Source organism: Megascapheus bottae, chromosome 22 (assembly GCF_031878675.1).
Source record: "Megascapheus bottae isolate mThoBot1 chromosome 22, mThoBot2.hap1, whole genome shotgun sequence".
In the NCBI taxonomy this organism is placed as follows: domain Eukaryota; kingdom Metazoa; phylum Chordata; class Mammalia; order Rodentia; family Geomyidae; genus Megascapheus; species Megascapheus bottae.
The window spans coordinates 12156036-12174802 of record NC_143530.1 but is presented as its reverse complement, the minus strand read 5'-3'; the positions used below and the strand labels follow the sequence as shown (position 1 = coordinate 12174802).

At 47.0% G+C, this 18767-nt stretch overlaps 1 protein-coding gene across 4 annotated transcripts in view; it reads right to left on the bottom strand.

Annotated features, from left to right (window-relative positions):
* Positions 1-1618: 1618 nt before the first annotated feature.
* The window catches only part of Tcp11 (t-complex 11), an 18004-nt gene continuing 855 nt past the window's right edge, over positions 1619-18767 (bottom strand). For 2 of the 4 annotated variants that reach the window (XM_090355832.1, XM_090355833.1), the window contains 9 exons: positions 15376-15460; positions 12911-13012; positions 8599-8719; positions 4980-5200; positions 4357-4493; positions 3747-3961; positions 3481-3662; positions 2569-2732; positions 1619-2046 (listed from right to left, as the gene is read on the bottom strand). In XM_090355832.1, coding sequence (XP_090211958.1) covers positions 1814-2046; positions 2569-2732; positions 3481-3662; positions 3747-3961; positions 4357-4493; positions 4980-5200; positions 8599-8719; positions 12911-13012; positions 15376-15460 — 1460 coding nt within the window. In that variant the 3' untranslated portion in view covers positions 1619-1813. The remainder of the gene's footprint in view (positions 2047-2568; positions 2733-3480; positions 3663-3746; positions 3962-4356; positions 4494-4979; positions 5201-8598; positions 8720-12910; positions 13013-15375; positions 15461-18767) is intronic. The other 2 variants (XM_090355835.1, XM_090355834.1) reach the window with 2 other exon arrangements.

Sequence of the window (18767 nt, the reverse complement as noted above, 5' to 3'; positions counted from 1 at the left end):
CATATAAATACTCATGTAAAACTGTAGTCTCTTAATTTAAAAACTAAATAAAAGAAGCCAGTCATAGAAAGCTACATATTTCTATTTATACGAAATGAGTAGTATAAGAAAACCCACTGAGACAGCAGATTGGTGGTGCCGGTGCTGTGGGGGTCCCTTCTACAGTAATGGAAAGGTTGTGAACCACACAGTCACAATGCTGGTACAAGCTGTGAATGAACTAAATATCACTAGTGGCAAACTTCAGGTTATATATGTTATACTGCAATTTAGCATAAGCATAAAAAATGTTTAAGACCCTAATACCAGAGGGCAGGATGAAGTAGCCCTGTTTTTGCTTATTTAGATAAAACGCCTGCCCTTTTCCATGTGGAAGCACAAGAAAAACCAACTCAACATTTCCAGTAAGTTGATTACTCCAGATTTTAATTATGACGTACAAAGCACGGTTCTGTTAGCAGTGTGGTGTCTGCACCACCAGGCAGGCATCTTCACAGAGACACTCTTGCCTCTAAGACTCTGAAGCTGCCAAAAATGGACTTCGAAAAACTTCAGATGATTAATTGCAAATCGGAGGATCCACCTAGCCAAACCTGTTTATTAAGCATACCACCTACTCTGGGCTTCCCCAGCCCCATTGTCTAGTTACAAGATTTCGGTGATCATGTCCTCTAGTGTGCTGGTCACATTCTGCTGACCTAGCTTTGTCACCTATCTATGGATATCAGAAGAAAATCTTGGGCCTAAGGAACTCAAATCCCTCCTCGCGCTCTTCCTAAATTGCATTATGACTCCTAAAAACAGGACATTCTTTTTCTTTGCTTTGCCTGGAGAACGTATATAAATGAGTCTCTACAAAAAAAGGACCCGCTCTACATCAGACATTTTCCTAGTTTAAGCCGTGGTACTGTTGGACTCGTCTGCTGAGGCAACCTGAAAACATTGGGTTGGAACTGCCCAACCCAAGAAGAGTCCAGTCCAGGTCCTTCTCTCATGCCTCATTTGCTATCAGTGACAAGGAGCACTCACCACCACCACCCCGGCCTGGCTGCAGGAGGGAGCACAGAGGCTGCCCCTTGGCACCAAGCAGTCACCTATCATGAAGAACAAGATGCTCTAAACTGAAAGGCTAGAGAACGGGAGGCTTACGGGGCTAGGGAAGAGGACCAGATCAAAACTGAGCGCGTTTATTTATTGCTGGCTGACTGGACTCTCCCTAAGAGAGATCCCAACAACACTGAGCCCTGTACCTGTCTCCACAGAATAGAATGGCTGCTTACATCTGATTCTCTCCTGCCTGCAGGTTCACACTACTTTGCACCAAAGAAGGCACTCAGGTTCTTACTCTTCATTTCTGTAGTACCTGAAACCTCAGGCAAATCCAGTCCTGGAAATGAGCTTCCTAACTAAGATAACTGGACAGCAAAAGGCTTGCAGAGTGGCCCTGCAGAGTCCTCAGGGCACTCAGAGAAATGCTTTATCCTGAAAACCCAGCTCTTGCACCTGGGTGTTGGTTGTCATAACTACGTGCACATGGCCAGAGAGGACCTGTTGGTTTCCTAGCTGGCTGAGGTTGGTGTATAGGGCTGGCTCGGCTGCAACACACTGAAAGTAGATGTTTCTTGCAGTTCATAAATTTATTAAGGAGTAGGTGTGTGCCAACTGTTCATATAGCCTTGGTGTTCTGGCTGGGGGGGGGAGGTGGGGAGCAGGTGGGGGGATTACCGCTCTACTGGTCACTGGCAATGTTACAACAGGAAGCTGATGGGTTTTTCTCCTGGATCCAAGGTGCCAGAGCTCTGAGCCAGTGCTGTCAGAGAGACTCAACCTTGGTTTTCACAGCCTGGGCTGGGGAGATGAGGTTCTTTAAGATGTCGGTGTAGTAGGGACCAAACACCTGCTGATTATGATGTGTGAGGTTGACAAACTTCTGGCCCAGTTCTGCCAGTTCTGCTTCAATGAGAGTAAGGCCTCCAGGAAGGTCTAACAGAGATCTCTGCACACCAAGAACCAAACAGCATTTGAGAAACAAATGGATCCTCTGATCTGCGAGCAGGAAAAGACAATGAGAAGGGAGAAACACTGGCCCCACACTCGCCTGTTCTAAGTAAACTGAGATATTCACCAACCTGTACACTCACTCCTGGGAAAGAGACTCTCTATTAATAACAAAGCAAAGACTTAAAGAAAAGAAAAACTAGTGGGCTAGTACATTTCTGAGAATTCAAGACTGTTAACGCAGTCATCAGCTCCTGAGATTTTCCTAACAGGAGGATCTTAAGCTAAAGCTGGGAGCAAGCTGGCAAAGTTCATGGTCTCCATTCCAATGTGGAGGAGATAAGTGCTATGGCTCCCCACATGGGGGCTGTCTCCGACGGCAGTCAGGTCGGCTGCACAGTATCTGACACTCAGAAGACATGAATTCCTCAGTGTGCATCTTCCTCAAAAACATAGATTATTCCCCCATGTGAACCAAAAGTGACTTTCTGATTCAGGGTTCCTGAGCACTAAAACCTGAGCTTTCTGGGTCGGGCTCCCTCCCACGGTTTTGGCCCGCACAGTACTCACCGATGACGCTTCGTACACAGTTCTCCTTTGTGGCGATGTTCTGGAGCTGGCCCATCAGAGACGTCGTGCTGTCACTACTCAGGGCAGCAAGACCCATGGTCTTGAGGCTTTGGTGGATTTCCTGAGACACCTGCTCACTCACACTCTGCATTGCCTCCTCAGGCCTAGATTATGAAAGGGAGTAAGCTGGCACTCAGTGTGTCATCCTGACAGATGCACAGATACTCCAGAAGCTGCACACCGAAGTTAGGCCCACCTGAAAGAAGAGTCCCTACCCCGACCCACGGCTAGCAGCAGGACCTAGTGGGCAGCGAGGATATCTTCATCGGATAGCCACTGTTCTCTTACATGGTGCCTTAGAAATGAAGATAAACTATAAGCCAATTCTGGAAAATGGCTTCATTCTGCCCCAGGATCTATTTAGTTTTCTTTGGTCCTTTAAGGTTTTCCACGGTCATTTGTGCTTCATGGCCAATCACAATTACAAACCTGGCCTTTCTGTTCTTTTCTTCTGAGGTCCTAGGGATCAAACCTAAGGCCCAGCACACACTAGACAAGTGCTGGACCAAGTTACATCCTCAGCTCTGATTCTTCTTAACTTTGTTAAATGGCCTGCACTTATTAGATGCTCAGTCAATAGTATTGACTGACCGTCCCTCCTGTTCATAAGAACACCAGTCCTCCCCCAGCTAGTAATGACTCATTGGCAGCAAACTACCTCTTAGAAAGTTATCTTTCCTTGTCACAAGCCTTTAGATCACTTATGGAAAGAAACCAACATGCAGTCAGTAGTTTAAAGGCTTTTCTGTGGTTTATGGTAGAGAGCAAACAGTAATTCACTTTGTGCTAACTTCCTAAATGGCTGCGTACCACTTCAATTCTAAAATCAAAAACAAGATCTGCACAGCTCACCCAGAATTAAATTCCTCCAGGAGGGACTTGGTGATGCGTTTCAGTTTATCCACAAACTGGGGTGAGCCAAACAAGACACTTCCAGAGAAACTACTAGCCACTAGCAGGACCGAGGCCAGGATGGTTAACTGGTGCAGCTGACACTCCAGCTCCTGCAGCCGGGTTCTGTCTGTCAACAGGGTCTGCAGATTGGGAAGAGAAGGCTGTGTCGAGAGGCCTGACCGGAGCCCTGAAGCATGGGGAGGCAAATCCTCCCTCCTTCCTACCTCGGGGAACTCTTCATTTTCAGGGTCCCAGAGCAGGAGGTTCAGGAAGCCCTGGGACAGCACCATGGCAGGGTTGAGAGGCTCCTGGGTACTGGCTGCCTCGTTTGGAGAGGGGCCAGCCACACTGGCCGACTCAGAAACATCAATACAGCTTGGAGGAGAGGTGAGGTCAGCCACCGCCTGGGTCAGCCATTTGGTGGTGTGATTGAGGAGGCCTAGACAGGGAGGATCCGTGAGTGTCTTCAGGAATTCAAGGCCACCCTCTCCTCTGGCTCAACACATGGTGAGGATCTTTCCTTCTCCCTCTCCTTACTTCCTTACGTGAGGAAGAAGCTTTCTATTCTTTTTTTAAATTTTAACACACTGATTTTTTCATTGTTATTATAAAGGTGGTGTCCAGAGGGGTTACAGTTACATCAGTCAGGTAAGGACACAGTGACAGTCACCTTCCCCTCGCTCTCTCCTCGTTTTTCCTTCCTGTCCCCACCACAGATTGCACGGTCCATTTTGAACATAGCACCCGTGCCGCTCTCTGATCTAGAAGAGGACATGCGCAAGGCCGGCCGCCCACCCGCTTCCGGCCCCACTTGGGCCCGCGCAGCATACGCACCCGGCTGCTCCTTAAGCAGCTCCTGGAACACAGCCCGCTCATACTGGATGGAGTGCTCCTGCGGCTGGGGCTGGAGGCTCTGGATAGTGTAGTTCACCATGTCCATTTTCATCAGGCTCAGAACTTGGAATATCCCCCTGGACGGAAGAGAAGGTGGGGTGGGGAAGCCCACACCAGGAGTGGTTACGTCATGGCTAGGCGGGAGAGGTTTCCAGGCTGACTTAGTTCTAGCTCCTGCACTGACAAAGCTGACATGTGGCCCAGGACCCTGGAGGCACAGCGGTATCGACTGAGTCTCACTGTGGCCTTGGCCTAAACAAGGAAATACACCAGTACATCAGCAGTCTCCGCTGTGAGGTCAGACTAATAGGTGATGTCTCCCCTGGCTCTTTGTACCAACTTGTTTTTTCCCCTAAGGATAACCAAAATGCCCTTTGGAAAGTTCATCTTTGGAAAAAGAGAAGGAAAACAACAAACCAAAGATCTCAAAAAGCCAGGGAGAGGATCACAGCATTGTCTGGTCCACAGCGGGGAAGAATTAGTTGAGACTATGGTTATAATCTAGTGTCTGACACAGCTTTTCCCCACCGGAGACTGGGTGGGTTTCCGGGGAAGTTCCACACCTCAAGAGCCGAACAGTGTCTGTAATGTTCTCAAGTTTCTGCACTGCTTCATCTCGAACAGGTGCACACAGCAAAGTCATCACATTGAGAATGTACTTAGAAAGGTAAGAGACGTTCAAAGCTCCACGTTCAGCTTCCTGCTGGAGGAAATTCATGTCCAGAGCTTCTTCGATTTCAGTTCTTAGGCGGTTTTGGCGTGGTAATAGCAGGGATAACAAGATCTGTCCAGGAAAGACAAAGGGAATTGCATTCTGTTTAGAGGCCCAAATGTGCTCTAGTAGGCAAGCCTTTTAGCTAAAGACATTCCAAGGATCCAGAGACTAGGTTCCTAAATTTCCTACACAAGAGTCTTCCTTGTATTTAGGACCCAATGGTAATAAAAGTTTAAAAGGCTCAATTGCATAAAATAGTATACTGTTTTCTAGAAAGAATGAGATTCTTAAGAATGAAGGAATGTGATAAAACGAGTACAGGGTACAACAGATGTGTGTGAGAGTGATTAAAAAAAAAACTTTTCCTTTTAAAAGCTAGGTATTTTTCAGGTCATTTTACTTCAGAAGACAAAGATGAACTTGGCCAAGAAGATATAATCCTGGTTCCTGATGAACAGGACTCTGGCTCAGTGACAGGCTCAATGAAGGTATGACTAGACTACTAGCCAAGAGAACAATTATTTAAGCTTTCTGTTAAATAAAATGAAAGTTGCTCTATAATATCTACTTCACTTGTTAAGCTATAACAGTGATCGGTTGAGAACCTCTCTCTCTTCCGTCAGCGACTACTTGTTAAAAATAGTGTTGGCCCCTCACAGTCGAGCTGGTTAGCACAGTGCCTTAGCATTCATCTGCAGAGGATGTCCCTTCATAAGAAGGGAACTTTCTTCCCTGGCTCTGTGGGTACGATCAGCAAGTTTCCATGTCATGGAAGCTTTCCTTTGTTCAATTTACTGTGCTGTGTGGGAGCTGGGAGTGTGGCCTAGTGGTAGAGTGCTTGCCTAGCATGCACGAAGCCCTGGGTTCGATTCCTTGATACCACCTACACAGAAAAAAGCCGGAAGTGGCACTGTGGCTCAAGTGGCAGAGCACTAGCCTTGAGCAAAATGTGTCTAAAGACAGTGCCCAGGCCCAGAGTTCAAGCCCCAGTACTGGGAGAAAACAACAATAACAACAACAACAACAATAATGAACAACAACAAAAAAAACCTGTGTGGTTTCTGTCTCTAGCTTGTACTATGACTGACAAGTTGGAGTCATTGGTAAGAAGAACGCGTGAGGTTGGAGGCCAATAGTGGCCTCTGGTGAGCAACAGGCAGTAGTGTAGATGCCATAAAAAGATACGCGAACCAAGTGAGCCGATGAGCTCCACAGAACCTCAGAGGCCTGCCCCTAGTGCTTTCTAGAACGTCAGTGGTCTGGAGCATGTCAAGGGAACAACACTCCCAAGATGAAAGACAGGCCATTACTCCTTATGCCACCTACCTTGAACAAATGGCACAATATCCCATAGGCCTTTTGCATTTTTCAGCTAACTGACACCAAAGATGAGCTTGCTACTCTCACCCACTCTTGCTTAGAATAAAGTTGCTGATTAGAAGTGAGTACTAGAGCTCTCTGCAGCAACTTGAGATGCAGTGCAGGCCATTCTACCATGCGGGCTTTGTGACCTAGCGGACGCAGTGACATGAGATGTGCCCATAGTCATGGAGGCTGCACACACAGTGAAAAGCACCAATAAGGCAATCATAGCATAGACCTCTACGATTTTCAAAAGATGCTGCAAAAACAGCTTCTGATTTCTTAATAAACAGAGCTTGTAGAAAGTAAACACCTCATTCAAGGGATTATATAACCTGAGCTTCTCGTTAAGCAGTATTTAATATACATAGCCAGCAAGATAAGATTGGATAAGTAGCAATCTGTCATCTAATATAAAAGACCTATAAGCAATCAAGCATTTACTGATACCGATAAAGGATACAGAAGCGAATAGAACCAGAGGGCTGAGAAATAAAGCTTGGATTTTGTCAAATGATTTTTTTCAATAACAAAGCCAAAGGCCAGGAGTGTGACCTAGTGGTAGCATGCTCGCCTAGCATGCATGAAGTCCTGGGTTCAATTCCCCGGAACCACATACACAGAAAAAGCTGGAAGTGGTGCTGTGGTTCAAGTGGCAGAGCGCTAGCCTTGAGGAAAGCCCAAGGACTGGGGGGGAAAAAAAGCAGCCAAGATGACTTAATGGAGGGAGAAAGGAACAGGGTTAAAAAACTGAAAATACAACTACAAAAGAATGAAGTTGCATTTTTACCTTAAAATCATATAAAATAATTCAAAGTGGGTCAAAATCCTAATTTTGCTCAAGGCTATCACCCTACCACTTGAGCTATAGCTCCACACCAGGCTTTTTGATGGCTAATTAGAGATGAGCCCCACACAGGCTGGGAGTTTGGCCTAGTGGTAGAGTGCTTGCCTAGCATGCATGAAGACCTGGGTTCAATCCTCAGTACCACATACATAGAAAAGCTGCAAGTGGTGCTGTGGCTCAAGTGGCAGAGTGCTAGCCTTGAGGAATGCCCAAGGCCAGTACTCAGGCCCCCTGAGTTCAAGCCCCAGGACTGGCAAAAAAAAAAAAAAAAGAGTCCCACAGACTTTCCTGCCCAGGCTAGCTTTGAACTGTGATCCTCAGATCTCAGCCTCCTGAGTAGCTCATCCAGTTGAGTTTGTACGAACGACAAGAGAAATATGGAATGAACAGAGGAAGAAGGGAATCACAGATATTAATCTAGAGCTTTAAGACCAATTAAAGAAAAAAAAGTATAAATTATTTTTACTATATTTATTATACATTAACCATTTAGCTCTTCCTCTTCTCATTTCATACACAAATTGTTGGAAATAGACTTTATATTTCAGCCTGTGGGTAAGAGGTTCTCCAGTGGAGCTGACACTGAATGAGGGGACAGTCACCATGTAGACAGTGGGTTTCCTCGGTCTGGAGAAGAATGAGAACTTAGGAGGCACATAGCTATATTACTAGGTAGAAACAGAGGTATTTATGTGGCTTGTGGCTTCTTTTTGATGGTTTTTGATAAGGAAGTGTCATTATGGGAGTAACGCCTCATCATGTCTGGTCTGTTGTACTGGTACAAATGGCAGGTCTTGTCCAGACTCACGGGGTTAGGACTATACACACTGTAGGGATGGCTGTGAGTCACCAGTACGAGAACACTGGAAAGGGCTAGAGCTCTTCTTGCTGGCTCCTGTGTGTTTACTAGCACATGCCTGCAGTCCTTGTGGCTTCACTAGAGTCCAGCTCCTGCAGTGAGCTTCTTCAGTGCTGCTTCTGCGATGGGCAGTGGTCAGTAGCTCACGGACAGTCCTTCCCTGGCACAGTGCTCACTCATGATGGCGGGTGTTTTCCCTCAGCCCCCAAAGTACAGTGGGTACGTACCCCTTCCCATCTATCCACGTTTCCTTAGAGATTTTTTTTTCCTTATTAGGAAAGTCCTCCCCAGTTTCCTGCTATAATAATTGTATGTTTAATCTTCCCTCTTCAAATTATTGTAGGATTTGCTGAGGATGTGCAGATGCTTTACATCTATAAGTGGCAGGGGGTCACTCACCTCTCGAATTTCTTTCAGAAGTTCAAGGGCACAACTGAAGTCAGGAGGAGTTGCAGACAGCTGCTCTTTAAGATGGTCCCAAAAGTCATTGGGCATTGTCTCCTTGACCTTACCTTCCAGACTGAAAAAGAATTAAACACGCCTGTTATTTTCTCTACCCCCAAATTGTTATGGGGTCCTATTCTTCTAAGCCCCAAACAGCATTTGATATAGAAAAAAAATAATCATGCTGACAAAATGCTAGAAACTGAACTACAGCAGCGTCGAACAAGCTAAAGTTAGAAGTGGATGTCAAGAGGGCGCCAGCCAAGTCTCTCTGGGGGCTTCTCGGTCCCAGGAGAGGCTTCCCATGCAGCAGGACGAACGCGGAGTAAAGTGGGCTGAGCTTCATTCAGCATGGACTATCATCTAGACAAAGGACCATCTTGCTGAATAGATGTGGCACTGAACTCAGTGATGTTTCATTTGCTCACACTCCTAAGAGCTAGGAAAAGGTGTTTCTTCTTTGATAACACCTGAATGTCAGAGGTATTTCCAGATCAGCCGAATCCTAAATGAATTCACTGTCTTCCCTTCTCATACCTACGTATCCTACACTCCCAGTCTTAGTATCATTGTCATCTAGCCAGAAAATCAGTCTTCTGCTGTTGTTTTCCTTAAAAATACAAATGTAAAGACAACTCAGTTCAGAAGAATCTTCCCAACAGATGGTGTTGGAACAAGTACATATCCACACGTGATAAATGAATTTCAACATATGAGTTAACTCAAAATAGGTCACAGATATAACAGTGAAACATAAACTCCTAAAACCCAAAAATGATACCAGGAGAAAAATCTAAGCAATCTTGTGTTTTTCAAATACTATTTAAAAACAACCCTGAAAGGACAATCCTTATAAACTGTTAAATTGGACTTCATTAAAATGAAAAAAACTTTTGATCTGTAACAGACACTGTTAAAAGGGAGAAAAAAGACAGATCATGGACAGGGAGACGATCTTTACTGAAGGATATGCACCCAAAATATGCAAAGAAATCTTAAAACTCAACAGTAAGAAATTGAAAATATGGGTCTAAGCACTTAAAAGGCATCTCAACAAGGAAGATATGTAACAGCATCAGAATTGCTTATTAAAATAAGGACAGCCCCTTAAATCTTATTGAAATGGCCAAAACCAAGACACTGAGGGCATCAGATGCTGGGGAGGTTTGTTCACTGCCTGTGGGATGCAGCGGCATTGGAAGGCAGCTTGGGGGCTCCTCATAGAAGTAAACATAACCTCACAGTCGGGTCAGCAGTACACCTTGGTATTTGTCTAGGTGACCTGAAGACCTATGTCTGTTCATAATTGCTAAAGTCTGAAAATCATCAATATGTCCTCTGAGTGGCAAATGGATAAACAACTTGGTATATCCATACTGGAGTATTATTTGGTAGGAAAAAAATCAGCTGTTGAATTATTACAGAATATGAGGGGGGCTGGGCGCTGGCGGCTCATGCCTGTAATCTTCGCTACACAAGAGGCCGGATAGAAGGACTTCACTTCAAAACCAGCCCAGACAAGAAAGACAATGAGACTCTTATCTCCAATAAACTACTCAGAGAAAGCTGGAAGTGGAGCTATGGCTCAGATGGTAGAGCTCTATGCCTTGAGCACAGAGAGGCTCAGTGACAGTGCCCAGGCCCTGAGTTCAAACCTCAGGACTGACGCCAAAAAAGGGGGGGAACATTAAACACACATTGTTACAGAAAAAGAAGCTAATCTGAAAAGGCTGCAGTATGTGTCCAACAGTATGACACTCCAAAAAGGCAAAACTACGGGGTCAGTAAAATGATTATTAGTTGCAAGGACCTGCGGTTGACAGAGGGATGAAAAGATGGAGCACAGTGGATTTCCAGAGCAGTGGAATCACCATGCATTACACGAGCAGTGGATATGCATCACCTTAAACTCAGAAAGAATCATGCGAAAGTTAACCCGAATATCACCTATGAACTTGTTATCATTTAATCAGTTTGAACAAATGTGCCCCTAGAAGGTAAGAGTAAACCACAGGGAGGAGGATGCATGGGGGATGGGGAAGGAGCTTATGGGAACTTACTTTCCAATCATTTTTCTTTTTTTTTTTTTTTTGCCAGTCCTGGGCTTGAGCTCAGGGCCTGAGCACTGTCCTTGGACTTTCTCAAGGCTAGAGCTCTACCACTTGAGCCTCAGCACCACTTCCAGCTTTTTTTTTGTATGTATGTGGTACCAAGAAATCGAACCCGGGTCTTCGTGCATGCTAGGCAAGCACTTTAACCACTAGGCAAAACTCCCAGCCCTCCAATCATTTTTCTATAAATCTGAAGCTACCCTTAAAAAAAAAAACATGGGGGCTGTGGGGGGGGGGAGGGAAATGGGGATCAAGACATGTGAAAGGGTACCAATGTATGTGAATTAATGCACCTTCTATCTGGCAAATATCATGTAACCCTTTTACTAATTACAATAAAAAATGCAAAAAAAAGATGTTTATATCATCACTGAAATTAAAAAAAAACAAAACAAGCCTATTACAGCTGGGCGCTGGTAGTTCACACCTGTCATTGTACCACTCAGGAGCTGAGATCTGAGGACTGCAGATCAAAGCCAGCCTAGGCGGAAAAGTCTCCATGAGACTCATCTCCAATTACCCATTCAAAAACCAAAAGTAGCACTGTGGCTCACACTTGTAATCCTAGCTACTCAGGAGGCTGAGATCTGAGGATCGAGGTTCAAAGCCAGTTTGGGCACTAAAGTCTGTGAGACTCTTCTCTCCAATTAATCACTAGAAAACTGGAAATGGCACTGTGGCTGAAGAGCTCAGAGACAGTGCCCAGGCCCAGAGTTCAAGCCCCATGACCAATCCCCCCCAAAAAAGTGGAAGAGTACTAGCCTTAAGCTGAAGAGCTCAGGGACAGTGCCCAGGCCCTCCCTGAGTTCAAGCCCCACGAACTTCAAAAATACATAAATTATCTTTCCTTCACATCTACTTATACTCACCCACCTGCCTCCCCTACGTGGAGACATTTAGTGTTCAATGATCTGGTCCTTTGAGGGTTTTTTTTTGTATGAGTCCTGTGTGCTTGCATATTAATAGGTTTATATGCCTTTTCTGTTCATCAGTCTTTTGTCAGTTTATTTTTTCAGACTCTATCAAACCTTCAGAGGGCAGGCTTGAATTGCTCTACAGTTTTGGCACCATCAGCAGAGTAACAAGTCTCTGTCTGCTCATTTCTAAGCCTGCAGGTGGGATTCTGCTAAAAGTGACCCAAAAAAAAAGGCAGCAAAGAAAAGAATGTTTGCCAAAGTGTCGTTTAAAAAACTGGCAAACCCACTGTGTTTCCCTTTAGAATGATGAACAAGAGAGAATGTGAGCAGTAGTTCTTGTGCTGGTCTGTGTGAAATCAATAGTCTTAACACAAAATGAGACACAGAAGTGAGGACTAGAATAGAACCCTAGCCCTTTATACCAGATCATGCCAATCACGGGGCCGTCATTTGAATGTCCCTTCCTTTGACCAGACCTCCATTTCCTTAGTAAATTCTTTGAGCTTGTAACAGGCACTTAAAACTGCTTTTGCCACAAAGCACCAACTCTTCACTTGGGCCCACAAGCAGGTCACTAAAGAAGAATAAAATCTAGGCATCCATTCCTCCATTTGGCTTATCTCTTTTCCTCTGCCCTTACTCAGGACTCCAAGAACAAGACTGATAACATCTTTATGACAAGGAACCAAAACTACATATAGAGAGCAGAAGCATCTCACAGGACAACGGCCCGGATGGTGAGGCTGTGCCTGGGTACTGTACGTCCCCTGCAATAGTGGCAGAGATAGTAACTTCTCCAGGACTGCTTGATTATGCATACCTTGTGCCCTGCCCCAGTTTTCCTCTACTTACATCCTAAGCTCATGTCAGTATCCCAAAGATGAGCTGAAATGCTCCCAGATCTCCTTTCCCTGGCCCTTACCACACCGCTCATCTCTCTAGATGGCCTACCAGGGTGAGTGTCTGGACCTGCCATGTTGGAATCTCCAGAGTTGGGCCCCTGGCCTGGGACTCTGGTTACAAGCTCAGAACATCTGTAAAACATCTGTTTTGAATGTGAATGACTTAGCAGTAGGGGTGCCCACTGGTTAGTGATTCATTGCTATGAACAGCTGTGTTTTTCTAGGTTGCCTTGTTCGCCTGTGGGGCCTGTCAGTGAAGGGGCCAACCAATAGGCTGGGAACCTCAAGAAAATGGCCAGACAGAAATGTGAGTTGCGCCCCATTTGCAGCATCATACCGACGGTTGCGTTGTCTAAGCTCTTCTTTCTTTTTGCCTATCTTTACGAGTGGTCTGAGTCTTGAAAAGGCTGCATCTTTTGCGTCAAGCTCTTCTGAAGACCTTGGTTAAAGCCATAAGATATTTTGTTAGGGTTTTTTTCCTTTATGTTTTGCTTTTTCTTGAGGCGGGTCTGGGCCTCACACTTGCCAGGCAGGCCCTCTATCACTTGAGTTGTGCTCAGCCCTTGTTAGTTTTGGTCTTAGGTAAAAATTATATGAATATCTTGTGTCACTTGTAGACATATTTTTGGTTTAGAAGTCTGGCATATATTCAGAATTTTTACCCTTCTCTCCTAAGCTGTAATGAAATTACATATTCTGAAAGTAACTGCATTATTAAAACATCTCAAACAGTTTTAAATCTGATAGAGAAATCTTTTGTTTTCCATGTTAGTTAGAAGTCTACTCCCAGATATGAAAGAGAATATTGATACAGTTGGACAGATGTGCTGGTCCCTTTATCATGTCAGCCTGCAGCCCAATACCTGCCCAAAGAGATTCCTAGCCACTGTGCCCTCCCTTGAGGCATTAGCAAGGCCCCCTCACCCTCTGGGCAGCCCCAAGATCAGAAGCAAGTTTCTTCACATTTGAAACTTTGCTCTTCTGCACTTCCTCCCTGATCTCTGGCTCTTTGAGGCCTCAAGGGTCACTTTCTGCTGTGAGAGAGCATAAGCTTCCAGGGGATATGGCAGCTCACTGGCAAAAGCTGCAGTTTCAAAGAAGCAGACAGGGGGTTCCGTGATTGGATATCACTGTAGGGACAGAATCTGCCTTTCTATTCACTTCATTTCTTTGCATTCTTAGGTAAGAAAAAGCCTCACAGTTTATACTGAGTCAAATAAAAATCATAGTAAACAGCAAAATCATTGAGTAAGACCTCGGAGCCAAAACCCAACCTAATAGTAGGTATAGTTAACTATTTAGAGGCTACTGAAGTGACACACAAACAGAGCAAGACACGTGGAAGGACAGGCTGATAAAGGAATGGGCTTGCTTAATGCTGGCTTCCCTGCCCACCACAGAAAGTCCCAGCATGGGCATTGTGACAGCAAGCTGCCCTGTTTTAAGCACGGCCCAGTGTAACCCTGTGGCATCTTCATTGTGGGCTTTTACCTCCTCCCCACCGAGAGACCCAAGGTTCAAGAGGGAAAATAAAGTGATCTTTAATATCAAACGCTCTGTATACTAAGCTGGGCACTGGTGGCTCACACCTGTAATCCTAGCTACTCAGGAGGCTGAGATCTGAGGATCATGGCTGAAAGCCAGTCCAGGCAAGAAAGTCGTGAGACTCATCTCCAAAAGCCAGAAGTAGGTGCTGTGGCTACCTAGCAAAAGCAGCTCAGGGACAGTGCCCAGACCTTCAGTTCAAGCCCCAGGACTGGCAATCAATCAATCAATCAATCAATAAATCTGAATACTATACCCTAGAAGATACAAATGCTTTGTTGGTCCTGTTGGCTAATGCTCTTTACCCTAATCTACTTATGAAATTTCCAAGTCACCTAGCGATCTAGTGAAATTGGTCACCAATATTCAACTTTCCTGGCACTCAGTTACTGGGCTATATTATACAGGCTTCTGGATTTTCTCCTACATTCACACATGTCCTTGTAAAATCCTGTAGTGAATTTCTACTATTTTGTATCACACTCTCTTGGAAGCACTTGAATTCTCTGTCTTTGCCTTTGAGGTGTGCATTTCTTCTCTCACAACAGAAACTGAGTATTCCTTATCTGAAATGTGAAATATGAAATGTGCTAATGTCCTGGAAATGTAGATGGTATAGGGCATTGCACTCAAAGCCTTCAGCCCCTTTTTGTGTTGTTTGGCCAGCCTAGCCCAAAATCCTGCCTGTCACTGGGGGCGGGGGGACAGGTGTGTGCCATTGCGCTTGCCCTGCAGCCAGGTTAGCAGGTGTTTCCTGCCATGTCCAGCCACTGGTTAAAATGTAGTCTCAAAAATGTCTTTTTGCTCAGGCTGGCCTCGGAACTTTAATGCCCTGATTTTTTTTTTTTGCCTCCCAAACACTAGGATTAGAAAGAAACTTGTGCTATAGTGCCCAGACCAAACCAGAGCGTTTTTAAATGCCAAGCTACTTCCTCTAAGTCTATCAAAGAAAATCTAATAGCACTATATTTATTCCAACATTTCATTGGTAAAATAATATCGGCTTCTAGAAACTCTTGATCCTAATAATTACAACTTACTATTTTTCTGGTTAAACTGTAGAGGCTTCTCCAATACAAATGCTAGTTGTACTGTTAAATAAAAATGCAACGGAGGTTCAACAACACCTTACTTAGCATGTAAAACCATGGGTTTGATGGTTAACACCATAAAAATGTTTCAAGTCTGATGAGAAGCCTTTACTGCTAGGTACTGATGCCAGGAAGAGTAAAATGGAGAGAGTAAAGGAGCCAGTACCTGCTCGGAGGTAAAGTCTTCTCCTCCCCATGATTCGTTCCGACCTTGTTCGTCTTGGAAACTTCAGTGGCTGACTCTGTCAGACCTATACATGAAGAAATTTAGTGTGACCACATCTGAACTTCTGTTTTAGTCAATCTAAGCAGGCTCTGAATGTGTGTCTGACTCTCGGGACCATACTAGTTACCTGTGCTTTCTGAACTCTATAGCTCTGCATGCTAAGCTGGGCTACCAGCACTGGTGGCTGACGCCTGCCATCCTAGCTACTCAGAGGCTGATATCTGACGGTCATGGTCCAAAGCTACCCTGGGCAAGAAAGCCCAGGAAGCAGACTTTTACCTCCAATTAACTACCAAAAAACCCAGAAGTGGCGCTGTGGCTCAAGTGACAGTGTTAGCCTTGACCTTTTATCAAAGGTCAGGGACAGCGCCCAAGCCTTGAGTTCAAGTCTCAGGACCAGCGCACACGCGCGCTGGCGCACACACGCGCACACACACACACACAGTACATAAAACCACAACAGAAGGTAAAAAAATAACTTATGACTTTCACAAAAGTACTGCAGGGTATTAAGAGTCCATTTTCCTCTATGCCTTTGATACTACATGAAAGCTAAATTCTTCCTACAAATATTAGCATCATTTGGTTTCCTAAAGCAGTAGTTCCTAGATTATATAATTTCATAGCTAACAAAAATTCCAAAAACAATTGATCACAACTTGCCAACATTTTTTTGGCCCCTCCTGGACATGGGCTTGGGCAGTGTCTTTGGGTTTTCTCAAGGCTAGAGCTCTACCACTTGAGCAACAGCACTACTCCTGGCTTTTTTTCTATGTATGTGGTAGCAAGGAATTGAACTCCGGTCTTCATACATGCTAGGCAAGCACTCTACCACTAGGCCAAACTCCTGGCAAAGTTTGTCAACGATTTATTTGGTCAAATATAAAGAAGCAGGTAAGAACAAGCAACAGCAGGCTCCAATCTACTACCACCACCCATGCCTCAAAATAAAATAAACGACAGCTTAACATAGGGAAAGGAAAAGGAAAATTGCCTAAGTAAGAAAAACTCCTTTAAACTGAAGTCAACTGTAGGAAATCAGCTTTAGAACAGCTCACCGCAATTTTCTATGTGTGTGTCTTTCATGGGACTTGAACTCTGGGCCTGGGCCATATCCCTGAGCTCTGCAGCCCAAGGCGAGCACTTTACTACTTGAGCCACAGTGCACTTCTGGTTTTCTGGTGGTTAACTGGAGATCATAATCTCAACGTCTTTCCTCCCAGGGCTGGCTATGAACTGCGATCCTCGGATCTCAGTCTCCTGAGTAGCTAGGATTACCGGCATGAGCCACTAGAGTTAGGCTTCTGCAGTATCTTTTTTTTTTTTTTTGGCCAGTCCTGGGGCTTGAACTCAGGGCCTGAGCACTGTCCTTGGGCTTTCTCAAGGCTAGAGCTCTACCACTTGAGCCACAGCACCACTTCCAGCTTTTCCTATGTATTTGGTACCAAGGAATCGAACCTGGGTCTTTGTGCATGTTAGGCAAGCCCTCTACCACTAGGCCAAACTCTCAGCCCCTTTTACAGTATCTTTGTAATTATATTTCCCTAAATGTTGCCACAGACCAGCAACAGCACTCAGCTGTCATGGTTCTAGTTTTTTTTGTTGTTGTTTTTTAGTGAAGACTATGAGAGCTGGAAACATGGTCAAGTGCTAGATGAATCGAGCAGTTCTAATGAGTACTCATCATATAAAATGACTGATTATACACGACTTACCATAGTTTTTACTCTTGGGAGTTTTTACTCTTCATTTTTTCCCACAGAAAATTTGGTTTCAAAATGTGAAGGAGAAATAGGTAGGCCACAAACGGCTACGGCTACCTAGTAAAGCTAGGGGTGGATTGGTAGGGTTTGTCCCATTGCTTTTATAAATGTGTAAATTTTCTACAGTAAAAAAGGACAATGACGGCCGGGAGTTTGGCCTAGTGGTAGAGTGCTTGCCTAGCATGCACGAAGACCTGGGTTCGATTCCTTGGAACCACATACATAGAAAAAAGCCAGAAGTGGTGCTGAGGCTCAAGTGGTAGAGCTCTAGCCTTGAGAAAGTCCAAGGTCAGTGCTCAGGCCCTGAGCTCAAGCCCAGGACTGGCAAAAAAAAAAAAAAAAAAAAGACAAAATGTAAAAAGGGAAAGGTATTACGGGAAAGGTGACATATGACAATGACCTTTTTCTTAGACATAATGACTGAAACTTTCGAAACAGTGAAGTGGGGCACAAAATTAAGTGCTTATTATCTTCGTATTTTACAAATGTGTCCACCCCAAACTCCTAGGGGTTGACAGGCCCCGGCCCCGCCCCTCTTGGGCGCCCTTTTCTTATCCAGCAGCGACCCCGTGCGGTCGGGAACCGGGCTGGGGCGGCGGCTCGTAGACATCCCGCTGGAAGACTTCGCCAGAACCCCGGGCATCCTTGGAGGACCGCGGCGTGAGGCTCGGGAGGTTGGGCCTCCCGCCAGTGCCACACCCGAGTCCCCCAAAGACCCGACGTGTGCCACCGCGCGGGGCTGGACCGGAAGGCGGCCTGGGGAGGGCCGGGGCGCGGGGACGGGGGCGCGGGGACGGGGGCGCGGGGACGAGGGGCGCGGGAGGCGCGGGGACAGGGAGCGCGGGGACGAGGGGCGCGGGGACGGGGGCGCGGGGACGAGGGGCGCGGGGACCGGGGCCGCGGGGACGGGGGTCGCGGGGACGGGGACGGGGTCGCGGGGCCGGGGTCGCCGGGACGAGGGGCGCGGGGACGGGGGCGCGGGGACGGGGGGTGCGGGGACGGGGTCGCGGGGACGGGGGTCGCGGGGTCGGGGGGCGCGGGGTCGGGGGGCGCGGGGACGGGGACGGGGTCGCGGGGCCAGGGTCGCCGGGACGAGGGGCGCCGGGACGAGGGGCGCGGGGACGGGGGGCGCGGGGTCGGGGGGCGCGGGGACGGGGGGCGCGGGGACGGGGGGCGCGGGGACGGGGGTCGCGGGGTCGGGGGTCGCGGGGTCGGGGGGCGCGGGGACGGGGGGCTCGGGGACGGGGGTGCGGGGACGGGGGTCGCGGGGTCGGGGGTCGCGGGGTCGGGGGGAGCGGGGACAGGGGGCTCGGGGACGGGGGCGCGGGGTCGGGGGTGCGGGGTCGGGGGTCGCGGGGACGGGGGGCGCGGGGTCGGGGGGCGCGGGGACGGGGGGCGCGGGGTCGGGGGTCGCGGGGTCGGGGGTCGCGGGGTCGGGGGGCGCGGGGACAGGGGGCTCGGGGACGGGGGTGCGGGGTCGGGGGTGCGGGGTCGGGGGTCGCGGGGACGGGGGCGCGGGGACGGGGGGCGCGGGGACGGGGGGCGCGGGGACGGGGGTCGCGGGGACGG